At 42.7% G+C, this 18,427-nt stretch overlaps 1 protein-coding gene across 6 annotated transcripts in view; it reads left to right on the forward strand.

Moving 5' to 3' along the window:
• CCS (copper chaperone for superoxide dismutase) overlaps positions 1-18,427 on the forward strand; it is a 928,930-nt gene that overhangs the window by 323,398 nt on the left and 587,105 nt on the right. For all 6 annotated transcript variants that reach the window (XM_069644778.1, XM_069644780.1, XM_069644782.1 and 3 more), the window contains one exon: positions 12,035-12,107. In XM_069644778.1, the coding sequence (XP_069500879.1) occupies positions 12,035-12,107 (73 nt within the window). The remainder of the gene's footprint in view (positions 1-12,034; positions 12,108-18,427) is intronic.

Genomic DNA, 18,427 nt, shown 5'->3' on the forward strand with positions numbered 1-18,427 from the left:
CTCAATGCTCTCCAGTGTAGTATTCATGGCCAGCTCAGGAAAGGCGTTTCTAAATTATCTCACCCTCATAGATTTGACCAAGAATTGGCCAATGTAAAGGGTCTCACTAGGAAACTCATTAGAGATATACAAGCCCTAGATCTTGAATGGGCTGACAAAAAAACAAAAATTAAAACTATTCGCCAAAAATATAAAAATTATTGTAAGTCTAGAAAAGCTACTATGCTACAAAATGACGCAGAGCATATGCTTGCAGTGCTCATAAAACGAGATCTGAGGGCATTTTGGGTTACGGTATATAGCTTAGACAATGCAGCGGTGGCCGACCAGCTGAATGCCATCCCTGAGGTTCAATGGGTTGAGCACTACACTAAACTCTTTGACATTGGGGGTGAGGGATTAGTTTCCTGTCTGCTGGGGAACAACCCCTCTAGGGACTCGTGGAAGCCTCCTACTGATTCCGAGACAGTACTAGGACTCATCTCCAAAGCCAAGAAATCTAGGGCTCCGGGGCCTAATGGCCTCACTAACAATACATTTAAAGCTGAGCCAGATCTCTGGGCTAACCTTCTTTCTTTGCTCTTTCAAGATGTCGTTAACTCTGGGAAGGTACCCATTAGTTGGCAAACTGCTCATATTGTACCAATCTTTAAAAGAGGCTTGCGTAACGAGGTCAAAAATTATAGGCCTATCTCGCTTATTGATGTGGATTGCAAGCTTTTTGCCTCCTTGTTGCTCTCACACCTTAACGTTTGGATCAGGGAAAATCATATTCTCCCCAAACATCAAACAGGCTTTAGGACAGGCCACTCAACTAATCTCAATGTTCTTATTCTCAGCGCCCTGCAGACTTCCCCCTGGGGTAAATATGATGGCTCTCTTTACGTTGCGTCCATCGACCTGTCAAATGCATTCGACCTGGTTACCAGGTCTAGACTATGGGAAAAATTAACTAAATGGGGGATTCCGGCCGGGCTTTTAACTCTTTATCATGGCTATGTATGAAAATTCTGGGGTCCATATCAGGCTTCACCTGGCAGGAACCCTCTCCAGAAGGATAAGGACACGTATTGGGGTGAGACAGGGTTGCTCGTTACCTCCCTGTCTCTTTATCCTCTATATGGCTGATGTTGATGACTTTCTGAGAAATGCAGGCATGGTGAGTGCTAAACTAGGGGATATGAGGCTCTCATGGTTGGCTTATGCCGACGATTTTCTTCTTTTTGACTAAACTAAAGTGGGCCTGCAGAGGCTCATTTGCAAATTTGAAGAATATGTCACTCTTAATGGGTTTAAGATTAACCCGAGCAAAACCCGTACTATGGTCTTCTCAAAGGGGAGAATGGGGAATAACAAAGTATGGAAAATAGGTGGTGAAAATATAATCAGAGCAAATAAAATAGTCTATCTTGGTTATTTGATTTTGGCCCAACCCTCAGCGATCGAACTTAGACGATTTCTTAGACACAAATTGCTCCCACTCATCTCCCAATCCCTTAGACTAGACAATAAATATGGCATGTTCTCCCTTAAGCCTGTAGTAGATTTCTTTAAGGGTAAGGTTACTCCAAAGCTTCTGTATGGAATGGAACTCCACTACTCGGCACTTTTGATTTTCTGGGACTCTCTAGAGGGTATCTATTGGAGGAAAATTCTGAAACTGCCAAATTCCATTCCAACAGTGGCTATTCGATATGAACTAGGGTTAGTCTCATTCCGAGCCAGGATTCTCTGGAGGGTTCTTTCACTTTTTTCAGCTTTGCTCTCTCCTAAACCTGATACTCTATATGCTGATTTGGGCCACATGATTTCTTCTCAGGGACCTCTAGTCCAGAATGTATATCTTAACGCTTTTAGTGATCTCTGTGACAAGACCTTGCTGGATATTTCGTCTGATAGGGACACCCTACTAACGAATCCCAACAAGGTCAAGGAGTGTCTCTTCAGTCATGACTGGAGTAACACTATTGAAAAATTACATTCGTATTCCTCTTTGAGAGATTTACAATTTGACCATAAGAAAAGAGGCCTGCTGTCTTTTATTCTGAATCAATTTCCCAACAGATATTATCGCTCCCTTCTCATTAAACTCAGATGGAATCTCCTTCCGACTCGGGAAGTTCTACATAAAAGGAAGGAGTTTTCTGATTTAGATCCTATCTGTCGTTTTTGCAAAACTCTGGGGGTGATTGAAACTGCTCGGCATCTCTTTTTAGACTGTACTGCTTTGACATCTTTAAGGGACAAATATTTAGGTTGTTTTAATGTAATGGGGCAAATGGGGGCGGACAATCTTATCTGGTCACAGTGTCTCTCTATTTCAAATATTAAGGATGGACTTGCTGTGGCTGGTTTTATCAAAGCTTTAGATTTATATGCCCCGTTGCTATGATTATGCCTGTTATGATTATGCTTGTCTTTATGAAATGTTTTTTTTTCACTGCAGGTTTATTTCTATTAGAATTTTGAAAATTTTAAAATTTTAATGTCGGTATATTTTTGAATGATGCACTGAACTTCGCATTGAACCTTCCAAATCTAAATTTAAATTTGTCCCTTATTCTCCGGAAATTCTAACTGGAAATTGGATCTATGTTTTAATGCTTATTAGTATAATTGAAATTTAAATGTAATGAATGTCTTTTTACTTCTTAAAGTCTCTTTTTTTGTAAAGGTTTCTTGCAAACTATATACAATAAAAATAAAAAATGTATCATGAATGATGCCCCCATCTATCTGAACAACAAAATAAAGGTGTCCACGCGCCCGCTAAGATCTTGTTCTAGCACATTCCTGAACGTTCCACGATACAAACGTAAAAGGGAGGGAGGCTCTAGCTTCTCAGTAGGGGCACCAACACACTACCGGCTCACATTAGAAATGAGCAATCACACCAGCGTTTCAAGAAAATGATCAAAACCTGGCTCTTTGACAAATTCGATTAAGATCTTAACCAAAGCCATCAATGTCTCTGAATCTGTTGTAACTAAATGTTTGTATGTAACCAGCCTCCTAAGATTGGAATAAGTCAACCTCTTAAGTAACCTACGCTGTCATACCCTTGGATTTGGGCATGTAACAAATAAATAAACAAACATTGTTTCCCACACTATTTGTATTTAGAGGTAATGATTGGCAATATGTTTATTAGTATAGGCCCTTTTATTTTGACAAGACACCATTAGGACTTCGTTATTATTTTTTGTTGGTGGTAGCTTGCTCCCATCTGTAGATGTAGGATTAGATAGGCACTTCTCAAACCTTTTTGAAGTCCAATAAGCACCCTTGAAATGTGGTCGCTTGTCTGTCTTACTGTTGATACCATGCCTTCCTTACAGTGATTAACCGACAATTCAAGAAGAATCTGGGTGTCATCAGCATAATAAGTGTACTGTACACCCAGATTATCCAAGCGGTCGAGAAAAGGCCTGATGTATATATTGAATAGAGTGTGCGACAAACATGCGCCATGTGGCACTCCACAGGTGTTAATAATGGGGGACGCTTGAGCTCTCTCAATCACTACCCTTAAAGTTCTGGGGCCCAGGAAGAATTCAATCCACTGGGCACCCATCTCTGAGCAGTATGCCGTACCCTTTAAGCTTATTCATGAGACGTTTGTGGACCACCAAATCTAAGGCCGCTGAGAGGTTCAATAAAATGAACACAATGGTGATATTAGACTTAAGATCCAATAGTGCTGTCTCCGTACCATTTTTTGGATCCGATTGTCAGGTACCTAAGGTGTTGTTAGTTTCTACAGATTCCTTGAGCTGCAGGTATGGATTTTGAGAAGGTATGGGTCATTTGTGATGGGGGCAGTAGTTGTTTTGCCAAGGAGGGGTCCAAGCTACTTTTCTTTAGCAGTGGGATGATCCAAGCTTCCTTCAGGGCAGAGGGAACTACACTGTCTCTAAAGGAAGCAGTCACAATCTTTGTGATCCAAGGAACTTGCATGTCCAGGGACCCTTTGAAAATGTTTGCTGGGCAGACATCTCCAATGCAGGGAGCTGGTTTCATGTTAAAAACTGTCCTGAAGATTTCCAGTTCAGTACATTGTCTCAGTTCAAACTCGGGAAGAATGGAGATAGCAGTAGAGTTAACTGGAGTGTACAAAGATCCTGTATCCAAGGTGGAACCCTTGAGGCAGTGTTGTCGAGGTGTAATTGCCTGTTGATAGCCAACAATGTTACTTGCAAACTCTTCTCGTAATTCCTGACACCAGGCTGCATTCCTGGCTACTAAATGGGGGGTGGGGGGAGCTGGAGCTTTATCCTCAATCCCTTTCAAGAGCTTGACCTGGCGTGATTGATTCTGGTGTTGAAAGTCCTTGGATTTGGCTTCAGTAATAACACGTTTTAATTTTTGCACCGATTCCTTATAAGCAGTCAGAGTACGGGATAGGGATTTTCCTCAATTCCTGTTCCGAGACTCTTCTCTGTTTTCTGACCTGAATGATGTCATCACCAAACCAAGAGTTCTTGATGGTCTCTGGTTTGATCATTTACATTTTCTTCTGGTGCCAGGGAGTTAATAGTACTTGAAATGGCATGTAGCAAATGTGATACCAGGTTGGTAGGATCATTAAAGGACTCCAAAGGATCTAGTATAGTATTTCACCATAGTATTGCACACTGTTTCAGTATCCACTGTGATCTTTACATTCATTAGATACAATTAGCTATCGCACTCTGGTATATGGAATCTGGTATAGTGGAATATAGAAGTTGGAATGTAGATGGCCTGGGGAATGATGCACAGAAAAGAGTCAGTTGCTTGTTGTGTCTTGATGTGACCGATGGGCTTACTCTAATGCTCAAACATCTCCGAGTTATACCTAATGTGTGAAGAGCATTTTTACAGTGGCAACGAGGATGGGATATTTCCATGAACAGCAGCTCACTAAGTAGCTGTTCATCTACAGGACTCCACTACGTGCAGTGCAGCATTTCTATCAAGAAACAAATCATCTATCCCAAGTGCAAAGAAATAAACCTGTGAAGAAGGCACAGTAGGAGTCGTTCTTGCATCCGGAGATAAGCGCATGTAACGGAGAAAAGTGAAATTAAGCTACTCTGGATAATGAAGTAAGTCGCGCATCGTAACTCGGCCTGAAACAAAACCGCACTCATTTAAAAGCATTTTCGTCCGGACATATTTAATGCGTGTTTGAACAAATTGGAAACCCAATTATGTGTTAATGTGCACATGGCTTTAGAATATGTAATTCATTGCCGGCAACAAGATACAGCAGCGTATCTATTCCATGCGCAAGCTTGCATGATACAACGTGCCGGCATAGACAGCGTAACGATTACTAATGCATCAATGTAACGAATACAGTGCACAGTGGAGAAAATATTTATGCACAGAGGAGGAAAGAATTATTATAATTGCAATTTATTAAGGTGGATGTCAATTCACGCAAACATTCAGATTCAACCATCAACTAAGCACAACAAGCACAGTAAACAAAACCTATTCATCAGCATGAATACCTGTGAAAGAATTAAGCAGTTATATTTGGGTGGTTGAAAAGCAATTTTATGAAAGAACTATGGAAATAACAGCAGTTCAAATAGCGAAACATTGTGGTGCCAACTAATTATCTTTAACTACATTATTTAGCAATCCATCATGCAAGGCATACCGCCCCCAAACTATTTTCTAGACGCGAAAGGTGAGCCCATGGTACCATGGAAACGATGGAAAAAAAACACTTTGATCACTATATATTTGCAGCTCATGGCATCAATTTCTCTAGCGAATGGAAAAAGTGTTTGCTTATTCACTACTTAGGCAACTATGGAAAGGTGCAGTTTGAGAATCTGCTTGCATTATCTGATGAACTTGTATCTGGTCTTACAGAATATGAAAAATGTATAAAGATGTTAGACTTGCATTATGAGAAGTCCGTAAATGTCGTTGTTGAAAGATATAATTTTGGGAAGCGCAAACAAAAGGATGGTGAATCTGTGGAACAGTTTGTTACAGCTATACGTGGTTTGACTACGTCATGCGAGTTTGGCAACAATTTAAGTGAACGACTCCACAATCAATTTATGCACGAATGCAGAGATAGCAAAGTGAGGGAAGCATTGTGGGCCAAAGGAGATCCAACCTTAGAAGAGGTCCTCAGAGTTGCAAAAGAGGTGGAACACACCAACAGATGTGTGAAGGAACTAGAAAAACTAGTAGAGTGTGAAAATAAGAAAGGAGAATTATCGCAAGTAACACCTGGCGATTCAAGGAAAAGACCCGGCAAAAAGGAAAAAATGGCCAAGAAAGACTTGACATATGTGAAGAAATCTTCTAGGTTCAAGGAGAGGAAAGAAGCCAGTGATAAACGGAGATGCTACAGGTGTGACAGTATTCACCATTAGGCAAGTAATGAGAAAGGTCTGGGAATCAAAGAATTGTGCAAGAGGTGCAATAAGATGGGACATTTCACCAAATGCTGCTGAACCAAATTGGAGAAAATGGAGTATGCTGATGAACTCTGTGAGGGTTTGGAAGAATGCACCTTTGCAGTTGGAGGTTCACTGCTCAGCATAACTGAAGATGATGATGCTGACATAGAGAAGCCCATGGCAGTAATAGAAGTGGATAAAAAAAACATTAAGTATGGTAATTCACTCAGGTGCTAAATATACCTTATTACCCAAGTTTTTATTTGAAAAAGAATTTCAAGCTAATGCCAAATTAAATGAAGTTGATATCAGACCAGTTGCGTATGGAGGTAAACGCATTGAATTGGCCAGTTGGTTTTGGTCCATGATGAAGTTTGAGGACAGATCGGCTAAAGGAAAGGTGTGTGTCACGATAAAAGGAATGTAACCACTCTTAAGCTGGTCTCATCAAGCCAGATTAAAAATAAAATTGGATCCCAGTGCAGAGGAAACGGTGTATGCAGTCGACCAAGAGAATATCAATAAATCTTTAAACCAACACTCGGTGTTTAGAGAAGAACTAGGAGTTCTAAAGAATCTTCAGCACAAAATTAAGTTAAAAGCATGATACCATTCCAATAGTACAGAAAGTAAGACCAGTGTTTTGGCAATAAAATCAGCGGTAAAACAAGAACTTGAAACAATGGAAGCAGAAGGTATCATTGAATGGGTTTCGCCTTTAGTGATAGTCTTAACTGTACAGTGTATAGATCTCAGGAGTGTGAACAAGAGATAGGCATCCTTTGCCTAATATAACCGAAATGCTGGGAACAATTAAGTATGCTAAAATAATGACTACTCTAGATTTGAGATCTGCATATCACCAGATAATGTTGCATCCTTTGTCCAGGAATATCACTGCCTTTATAACCACAGAGGGCTTATTTCGTTGTAGGAGGATGCCATTTGGGCTTGTATCTGCTGCTGCTGTTTTCCAGCGTGTAATTTATCAGTTGTTCCATCAAATGCAAGGTGTATTATGCTTTCAGGATGATGTATTAGTTTATGGTAAGGATAAAAAACATGATGGTAGAATTTAGAAGGCTGGTCTCACACTCAGTAAGGAAAAGTGTAAGTTTAACAGATCTAGCATTGAATATCTGAGTCATGAGGTTTCAGATAAAGGCATTAAACTTAAGGAAGGGTTGGTTAACACTATTATAAACTTTCCCAGTCCAGATAGTAAGGATAAACTAATTTCATTTTTGGACATGGTTGAGTACTACGCAACATGTATTCCTGGTTTAGCGAGTAAGACGTTCCACATGAGGAAACTAGTTAAGAAGAATGTGAGGTTTGTTTGTAATGAATGTTGTGAAAATGAGTTAAAGATTGATTTGAATAATGCTCCCACATTAAAATCATTTGATCCTAATAAAAGTGGTACTCTCACCACTGATGCAGTAATCTTGGTTTAGGAGCGGTTTTATCACAGATGGAAGGCGGCATAGAGTATCCGATAGCATTTGCTTCAAGACTACTGAGGGAAGCGGAATGTAACTATTCCACTATTGAAAAGGAATTACTTGCTGTCAAATGGGCGATTGAAGTGAGATCTGACCATATGCCACTTAAAGAGGTTCTCACGACAAAAGGTCTTGATAAGGTATCATCCAGAATTAGGAAATGGGTGTCTAGTCTGCAGGAGTACAACTGGGATGTATAATGAATTCCTGGGGTAAAAATAATTCTGCTGATTGTTTGTCGAGATTGACCAATTTTGTTGAGGATGTGGATGATGATGAGGAGAGTGAGGAGAGTGAGGAGAGTGATGAAGAACAGGTATTGTATGTGCACCAAGAAATGGCATCGGAAGATGATTGGGTGAAAGCCATAGAGTCAGATCGAATTATCAAAATGGTGAAAGAACGATTAGAAAGTGGAGCAAGAGGTAATGACATTAACAAGGGTGAACTCCCTGATGCCGTGAGACATGTATTCGATAAATTGCATATCAACAAAGTTTTAGTATTGAGGAGTGGGAATTATATCCCCCGGTTGGAGTTGGAAAGAAAATACTGCAGATAGCACATGAAGGTCATCTAGGTATGACCAAGACGAAACATTTTGTACGGCAAGATTTCTGGTGGCCTGGAGTAGATTTAGAAATTGAAAGATTGATTAGAGATTGCTGTACTTGTGAGGAGTCCACCAAAGGGTATGTTGCTAGACAGGAACCCATGACCATAACATCCATACCTACCATCCCGTGGGACTGTGTTGGGTTGAATATTGTAGGTCTTGTAAGAAGCCATGGTATGTTGAAGTTTTGCATAGTACTAATAGACACGTTTTCCAGGTGGGTGGAGATTGAATGGGTACAGAATATGTGTTCAAAGGACATAATTTCATTTCTGGAGAAGATATTCAAACGGGAAGGTTATCCTACCACCATTGTTACCGACAACGGAGTGCAGTTGGTCTCAGAAGAGATGAAATCTTTTCTCAAAGACAATGGTGTGGAACATAGAACAAGTTCTATTAATCACCCACAAACCAGTGGTATAGTTGAGAGGTTCAACAAAGTAATAAAGAATAGTAGCAGGTGTCCGCTAGCAAACAATAGTGATTGGAAAGGGGTGGTTGGCGATGCCGTGGTGGCACATAGATTCACCCCGCATTCTACAACATGAGTTTCACCTTTTGAGATGCTAAGGGGTCGCAAGCCCAACACTAGAGTGTGTCCTGCATGGCTGGGCAGAGCATGTAAAAGTAATATTGATTTTAAGGATGTAGCCGGGAAAGTGTACCACAGACAGATTAGCAATAAACAAGTGTTTGATGTGAGGAAAGCTGTAAAAAGATGTTGTGTGGAGGTAGGGGATTGGGTGGGAATCCAGGTGTTCCTTGACAATAAGAGCGAACACTCTGGCTCTCTGCCCGGTTCGGTCGGACCTGAACATCTTATAGCCGGGCAGGAGGGCCCGACAGGGTTCCATATGGGCTACCTCATGGAGCCACGTCTCAGTTATGGCAAACGTATCTGGCCTGAATCTAACCAGATGGTCTGCAATCCTGACTCCATGTTGGACGAGGGAGCGTGTATTATTCAAAGATATGTTAAGATACGATTCCTGAGTAGAACCATTAACAGTAATGTCTGATGTACCATTAACAGTAATGTCTGATGTACTAGAATACAGCTGACAATTATTGAGTGTATTGTGCTTAAGTGAGTGCAGGATGGTTAATCAGGGTTCATTTTCACCTGGTGATACATTTCCAAGGAGCAAAGTATCCATAATACAGGTGTTAGACGTGTGGGATTGCTGCAGTACTTCGAGTTCTGGTGTTAATGCCCTGGTGCTAGGACTCTTTATGTCAATAGCCTCTTTAATAAATCCTTAATAATTTCTGTAGTCTGTAATGAGGAGTCTCCGGACACTTTTGAGATCTCTAAATTGGGTGCCTCATAAAACTCACAGGAATGGTTCCGTGTCTTTCTGCTGCAGGGCCCTATGACATTCTGTGTAAGGATAGTTGTTCTGGAATTACACATATTGTCTAAGCGTGCAATGACAGCAGACATAATGCTGTGTTAAGAAAAGGATGTAGTTAAGACGCGTGCAAGTAATACAATAATCCCAGTCAGGATAAGGTACCAAGATACCTGAAAATGTTAAACTCCACACAGGGGCCAACAGCCGATCGCGACGCACCCACGCAACCCAGGCACAAACCGGTGAAAAACGGTTTTCCTATCGAGGCTTGGTATTGGTTATGCCTGTGAGCTATTTCTTTTAGTCTCACTGATAGGTTCATAGGTTTAATTGGGAAATCTGGTTCACCTGTTGGTTCAGTGTGTAACTCCAAAGCTTTAAATGGCCCGGTGACCATTTTGGAATTAGGCTGAAGTTTCCAGCCCCTCTTAGGACCACTGGGTCCAAAAGATCCTAAGTGTTTTAGGGGGTTGTGTCTTTGGGATCCCCAGACTCAAACTAGTAAGCAAGTTCACAAGAGGAAGCCCTGCCCTCTAGTTCCGATACCGCATTGTTACACAGATTTGAGACTCAATAAATAATTGTAAAAAAGTCCTTACTGGATCTCTGGTTCTGATGTTCTGTTTGAGGTTTGAGGGGGTCTGCCACTGACCTCACCTAGAACTGGGGCACTGGCATTGGGGAAAGGTTAGAAGTGACCTACCTTTAATCAATAATTGCTGGGTTTCTAATCCATTGATTGTGTGGGGGGTGGAGTATGAGCTCGGAGGAAGACTTATGTGATTATGGGAAGGCGGTACACGCTTCCAGGATGGGGTGAGGACACTGACTCCTTCACACATAATACATACATAAGGCAACCCTCAGGCAGTGACTTCCCTGGTTGCCAGTGAAACAATGAATTACATTCTCAAGATTGCATATATTGCATTCAGATTGCATTGCAACTTGCTCTTGGTCTCTGCTAGTGACTGGATACATACCTCTGCCCACAGTAGTGTACATTGTGAACTATAGGTAAGCTCTTGCTGTCTTCCCCTATTCAATATGTAAATAGTGAGGAAATAGTTGTTTCTTTTATCAGGCTGGCCATCCCTGGTCGGTTCATTCTTACCTCCATAAATCTTTTAAAAAGGTGTTATTTTATGTTTTGGTTAGGTTTGCATTTCGTTGTTCCTTTATTTGTGTGCACTTTGTTCATGCACTTTTCCTGTATATGTTTTTCACTGATCTATTTTTTTAAAAGGGGGACGGGGGGGACATGCACCCCAAATCTCTGCTCTACCCCACCCAAAACCCAACTAAAAACATCTATATTTAAAAAAAATCTGTGAAAAACACCTATAGGAAAAGTGCACAAACAAACTGCACATGTATAAAGGAACAACTAAATCCCAAACGCATTACACATGTTTCACCAGTTTCCTTAGTTCCTATTAAGCTTCTTCTTTGCACATAGATGTGATTATGTTTTGTATATGAATGCTAATGTGAACATACATGCTTAGTTGTGCCATCCACATTATCCAACAAGAGGTGTTATGCTACTGACCAGAAACCAGACGAAGAGTATGGTTTCAGTCTTTGTGCAGAAAATTGAACTGGGTGCTTGCTAAGCTCCTGTCACTCCTGCTTCTTGAGTGCTTACTGCAAAACTCACAACTGGTTACCAACATGGGCATGAAAAGGCCTATGAAGGGGCTCTGGGGCCAGGGTTGGGTTACCTGGAGAAGCCCAGAGTAGAATGTAGGATCATTGGGGACATGGTGAATGACACTGACACAGGATAGAATGCAGCAGGTTTTGTTGGATCTCAATGGACCGAAATAATGAGGCATGTGTTGTTCATGGTTTCGATAAGGCACAAGACTTGGCACAAATTGGGGGATTTAAGAGGATCCAAAGGCAGAAGGGTGATTAACAAGCCCAGGGCACATGCAAAGGAAGGCAGTGCTGCCATAGTGGACCAAGGGCACAGGCAATGTGGTTCACAGCTGTATCAGACTGGTGGTGTCAGAAAGACCTTTCATATGATTAAGCATCGTGTCACCCCACTTAATGGCCAAAGTCTAGTGTGTTTCCCAATGAAAGAGCTTGTTTGGTTTTTCCTATTGTTGAACAGTTATGTGAATTGTCTCTTTACAGCTGGAGTTTGCTGTGCAGATGACCTGCCAGAGTTGTGTCCAGGCTATCGAACGGTGCCTCCAGGGTATCAAAGGTATGTCACAGGCAGTACAGAATGTGGCACCATAGCTAACTTGAGTGGAACTGGGGCGCTGTGCTTTCCCTGGCTTCTGTAGTCTCATACTGCCCTATTGCATCAGGAACACTGCTAAAGCTCTGAACCCTTGTAATCCCCCAGCAGACAGACCTCTCATAGCCTTGCAATTCTCCAGTGCACATGTAGCACAGCAAAAGCCCTACTCTGTCCTCAAATTCTCACATCTGCCTGCCCTTGTGGGTCTCTCACTCGATTATTCACTTAACAAAGAATTGCCAATTGCCACTATCACACTGAGTACTTCTCCGCAGCTCTTCTCCCTCCATTGATATATTTATTTTCCCTGTTGCTCAGTCATCTTTGGACTCCTATGTACCATTTTAGTTTCCAACATGTTTTCTCACAAAATAGCAAGTTGTCTCTAGAACTTTTGACATTCCATGCATAAAAGGGGTATGTACTAGAGTATGATTATGTCACCTGCTTGATTCACATCCATCATCTTTTGCAATTTCAAAATCCACAGCCTAAAATCCCTGAAGCGACTGGGGATAATTTAGCCAATAGTTGGAGCCATACAAGTGTGTGATTGTGCTGATATATCTGGATAGATTGCCTAATCCCATGTCATCAAAAGAGGATAGCTTATAAATGTGAAGAGCCACTACAAAAAACATTCTGCTTTTCAGTTCACAAGTGTATTATTCAGAATAGAATTTCATATTGTTGTCGGATGCAAAGGCTCAAAGATGGGTGGATGAAGTATACTTCCATCCCTCAACATTGGAATAGTGAGTAACCGTTGTCTGTGCTTCTGTTGTAGAGCCACCTAACCACCAAGACGTGTAATCCCTTGGTGGCTTGCCCTATGATCCCACAACTTTCAGAATGGGGAGCTGATTATAGTGCAAGTGCTTGAATTTTCTGTGTCTGAAGCAAAAGTAGAGCTAATTTAAATAGCCCTGTACACCACCTCCTGCATCAAGAACATTGACAAATTCCTTCACAATAATCTTCCATGGTAGTCAAACCTGTCGCTTTATACCAAAGGGAAATCTTTTTGAAATGACATTTTGTGAGGTTTTCGTTCTGAGAATTGCTCTATTGTTCTGATATCTTTTCTATAGCCCAAAATCTAAGAACAAACCAACCACAATTGTTACATAGGTTCTGAAACTGGGCTACTTTGGGAGCCTTCATCCCTCTTATGATATTCAATTTTGTAAACAAAATTTTATGGCACAATACTTTTATCAGAAAACATAAGATTAGACAAGATGGCCTTTATAATGCATCGATTAAAGCCTATGGTATGAGTTCCAGAAACTCATCATCCTGATTTGTGGAGCTAACGGGCTACTTAGAGATGGGGTTGATTCAGGCCCTACACGATGTACCTCCTCAAGGGTGGATGATGCAGGTTCCAGCAGGCATGCTAATTTCCTAGAAACATGGTAGCAATGGGGGAAAAGAAATCTACGCTGCAACGACTGAATCAGGAAACCGACTCATGGAACAGAGACCCGAGCTGCACGCTTATGGGGTTCGCGAAACCCAAAAGGAGACCGAAGCAGTTACCTGAGCTAGGAAGTGGCAGGATATGATTATGGGCACCGCCTATCACTGTGCACAATGCAGCACAAATCTGGTCAGACAACTGAGACTGCCGAAGGGCTTGACCTTGAGGAAATAAAAACCAAAATGGCGACTTACCCCTCTCCAGGCTCGACATTCGTCTTACTGGTCTTGCTGCCTGCCTCCCGGTTTCCTGAAACTACTGTGTACCTGCTTCTGCTGTTCTGGGCTTCCCGGGAGGGGCATGGAGGCTGTTTGCCGCAGAGGTGCTTATATCACTCGTCAACTGGGTTCTGCATCGGCCAATGATCACTCTCTTTTCCCATTCGCTTTTTGCAGAGATGCGACTTAGACTTCTCCTAGGCCTCTGCCTCGGTGCTCCAAAATTTCTTAGTTTGCTTCGTTGAACCGGATTCTTCTGCTTACTCCTCCTGTGTCCCTCACTGCACTCCCGCAGCACAGACCGCAAACCATGAATGCTGCGTTTGACATCATCTCTCTCTGACCGGCCACAACTCCTCTGAGACTCCCGGCTCAATTGAACGCAGCATGCTATGCTGAGCTGCTTTCCTGATTGGTCCTCTCCATGGTGTTCCTCCAGGGACCTAGGGGCTGGTCTGTTTTTCCCCTCAGCTGTTTTACATCAGGACTCGGGATAGTTGAAGCCAGAACCGTATCAGCCATTACAAATGGGGTTCCAGGGCTATCAACCACCTTAGCTCGCACATATCCCATTTAGGTGCACATGTCTGGGGCTTTCCTGTCCCCAAAAGGGGGTGATGGTCACCTTCAGAGGGTTCCTGCTAACCCTGTCCCAAAGGTGCCCCCCCGCCCACCTTTCTGGAGTAGTCACTATCTTCTTGGAATCATTGCAGGAACACAATTCCTTTGTCCGTCGCAGGTAAAGTTTAGGAGCCCTGGTCACATTCAGACAACAAAGTAAGCTTTTCTGCTTCCGATGAAGGCATCGATAGTGTTCAACATTTTGTATACGGTTCTTTTATGCAACTTTAATAGTCAATGTTCTGTCTTCACATAAATCAAAGGATGGTGTGAGGCAGGCATGGTATCAAGAGAGACACAGACTCAAAGATGTTAGTTTCAAAACATTTATTTACTAAGGTTCCTGGGTTGGTGTAATGCCTAACTGGCCCTAACACTAAAGGGATGGGTCCTTTTAACTGATGTTTCTAAGGGCCGTCAAAGTCTGAAAGTCCAATGTAAAAATCTGTCTGTTTCTAAACCTATGCTTGCCCTCACTCTTTGACAAAATAGGTTAGAAAAGTCTCTTAAAAGAAAAATATAGGGGTTCAACAGAAAATAGGAAACCAAGGTTGGTTTCAGGTGGCCTTCTCACCAGTTGTAGGTTGGTCAGTTTCACAAAAATGAGTTCAATCAAAAAGGGCTGTCATAAGTCATTCTCCACAGTACTTGCAGTAGTCTCAAACACTTTCAATGTCTTAAGTTCCTTGGGATTCCATTCCCCAAGCTTTAACTCGTCCAAGTTCAAAACATAGCCAAAAGAAATATACACAGTTCCCATTCAAGATTCTCGGTGTTTCCTTCCCCAAGCTTTAACTCTTTTAGCATCAAAAACCAACAAGTATTCAACTTTGTCAGGCCTCCCATGGTTCCCGTCCCCAAGCTCAGCCCCCTTTTTAATTTTAAACATGAGTTCACCTCGTCAGGATGTACCTTTCTCTCATATACAGTTTTTAGGATGCACCTTTCTCGCATATAAAGCATTCAGAGGGTAGCATCAGACTTTCGAAAAAGCCAGGTTCTTGCGCGACCACTCTGATCTTTATCCCCTCTCTTCATTCCCTGCTCTTCCTTTTTTAACCTTTCACCTTCAGGTGCTTCCTGCACCCCTTCAGTTTCCTTTGCTTCCTTCTCATGCACACTTGCACCTTCCTTGCTTTCTCGTGCACACTTGCACCTTCCTTGCTTTCTCGTGCATACTTGCACCTTCCTTGCTTTCTTGTGCACGCTTGTACCTTCTTAATGTCTTTACTTTGTCTGCGCCGCTAGCGTATTTTCCTTTTGTTGCTTTCCTTATTTATTTCTTGCGCTTTCTCATATTTCCTTTCACTTTTCCACTCTGTTCCGCTTTACCAACTGTGTCTTTCTCCTGCTCCGCTCCAGTCAACTGCACGCTCCTGAGTTTCTCTCTCACACACTGCCCAGCCGATTCCTGTGCTCCTCTCTGCGGAGCGTTGTTCATTTTGGAAATTCATTACACACCGCGTGTGAAAATGGCTGCTGCAACTTTGTTTGGTCGTTGCCAAGCAACAAGCCGATCCTGATTGGATACTGCCCGCAGTTATTCTGCCTGCCTCTACCTGAAGGCGTGAGCCGGCTGCCCTTCGAAGGCACCCGTTAAACGGCACAGGCCTGTCTGCCTATCTAGGCCAGGGGGCGCAGCACTCTGCTTGTGACTGCACTACAGAGCCATACAACCCCTGCTTCCAAAGGGTAAGATCTAAAAATGTTATTGCCCCTTTTGCGACTTCGATCGCCACCCACACAACGCCGGACGAAGGACCTGAACTTAAGTTCCTCAAGTACACTGACCAACTTTTGCCAATGGTATTGACCTACTGTTATCGGCACTGCATATAGTTGTTGATATTTAACCCCTTTTGGCGTAGCATGTCTCGTTTACCTAGCATAATGTTTGAGCTGTACCCCTAATCAACTCGCTAGATACCCGCCTTGTTCTTCATGGACGATAGACCGCCTCGCATTGCGGCTATCCATACCTCACTCATGCGACTATTACGCCGTAATTGTGCCATCTGCGCATTTCGAAGTTCTCATGCATGTCTCATAAAATAATTGGTGAAATGTCCAAACTCACTGTAATGTGTACTGTAAACGCCACATTTGCTCAATCTGTTGTGAATTGCCAGTTGCACCCTTAGCCTATGAGCCCTTAGTGACTCGAATTTGCTGCCCCACTGTTGTGTGATCTACTGCTAAGCTATTACATAGGTGTAACCCGGAATTGTCTCGACCCAACCTGCTGTTTACTACCACTCCCGATACTGTACTTCGCGGCTTCACCTCGAGCGCATCCTCAGTGGTACCCTGCCTTTTGCACGCAAGTAGAACTTTTAAACTGCCTGCACTCGTTTACCTATTGTTGCATAACCTGAAACGTGAAACAATATCCTATCCTTATTTTATAACGTCACCTTGACCCGCTGCCAATCTCACTTAAACATATATGCTCGACTTGACGAGTCTGTTTCGAGAATCGATTGCAACCTGCCTAACTGTGTGCCCATAGGTCTTGAACAGTTTTGTGAAGAGTTTGTCTAAGCACATGTTACCTATCTTGTAGCATATTATACCTCTGTCCTTCGACTAGTTAATCTAATGTAACTAAGGCAAGCCATCTGCATTTACGTACTGTGATTGTGAAATGATGCATGCCTACAGCATTTACCAAAATACCCTACCTGGGTGAAACTGCATACCATCTCCCTCTTTATATGTACCATCACCCAGACCAAATCACATTGCGTGAGTGCCAGATCACTCACCCACAAGCCAAAACCCCCTACCACCATACCTGAGCTTACCCATGACGATGGCTGGGTAAAACCTACTATCTTCCTCCCTCCACTGACGCTCACCAACAGGATCCAACCCACGCCTTTCCTACCACCTCTGAAGAATACACACACCACCCCACCAATGAAAGCCTCTCCACAACCACTAGCTATGAATGCCCTTAATGAGCACATTTTACTATCTGACACCGACCAAGACTCTAGGCCTAGCACTCCTGCCATTTATCCAGAACTACCTAACAGGGTGGATGATGCAGGTTCCAGCAGGCCTATCCTCTATGGCCCATGCCCAACTACAGCAAGGAATGCCAGGCTTGGCTCTAGACTAGGGAAATCCTATAAACGACCTCCTCCAACCACCTCATCTCGTAGTAGCCCCCCACATGGTCTAAAAAACTACCATCAAAAAATCATGAAGCTCATAAACGACCCAAATTGACACCAGACATGCCTAACCCACCGACCCACCGTAATAGCCCTAGTGCTATCCGTGGGGCATTAATCAATGCAAGATCCCTAGTAGCCCATGCAGCTAGCATTGCAGATCTGATTATAGATAAAAAAAAGGATTTCCTTGCAATCACCGAGACATAGCTACATTCAGCAGCAGGCCTGTCCCTCCTCATCGCTACGGCAGACAACTACTCGGTCCTCAGATCGGACCGAGAGTGGTCTACAGGTGGTGGCATTGCTTTTATCGCTAAAGCCACTCTAGGACTTAGACTCGCACCTCACGACCCTAGTATGTCATACGAATTATTGACCGTGAAACTCTCCCTCACCTCCATGCAGACGATAACAATGCATTTAATTTACAGAGCCCCGTGACCCATAGGCTCCTTTTGAAGAAGAAATTTGCACTCTACTCGCCTCCAACACGAAGCCTTCCTCAGCAATTCCTTTTACTGGGTGATTTCAACCTAGGATTTGATGACCCCACAGATCATTCCGCATCACTGTTGGCCAACTCCTTGTCTGAATTAGGCTTCAGTCAGAGAGCCCTCCTACACACACATGAATAAGGAAAAATCCTAAATTGGGTAGTGGACCTTAATTGTGCTGCCAATATAACCTCGATCGAACCACTATCTTGGACGAGCACACACTAATAACATTCACTCTGCAAGATTGCTTACCGCCCATCAGGAAGAATACTATTGCTCC

Source organism: Ambystoma mexicanum, chromosome 2p (genome assembly GCF_040938575.1).
Source record: "Ambystoma mexicanum isolate Mex_15411 chromosome 2p, UKY_AmexF1_1, whole genome shotgun sequence".
Taxonomy (NCBI): domain Eukaryota; kingdom Metazoa; phylum Chordata; class Amphibia; order Caudata; family Ambystomatidae; genus Ambystoma; species Ambystoma mexicanum.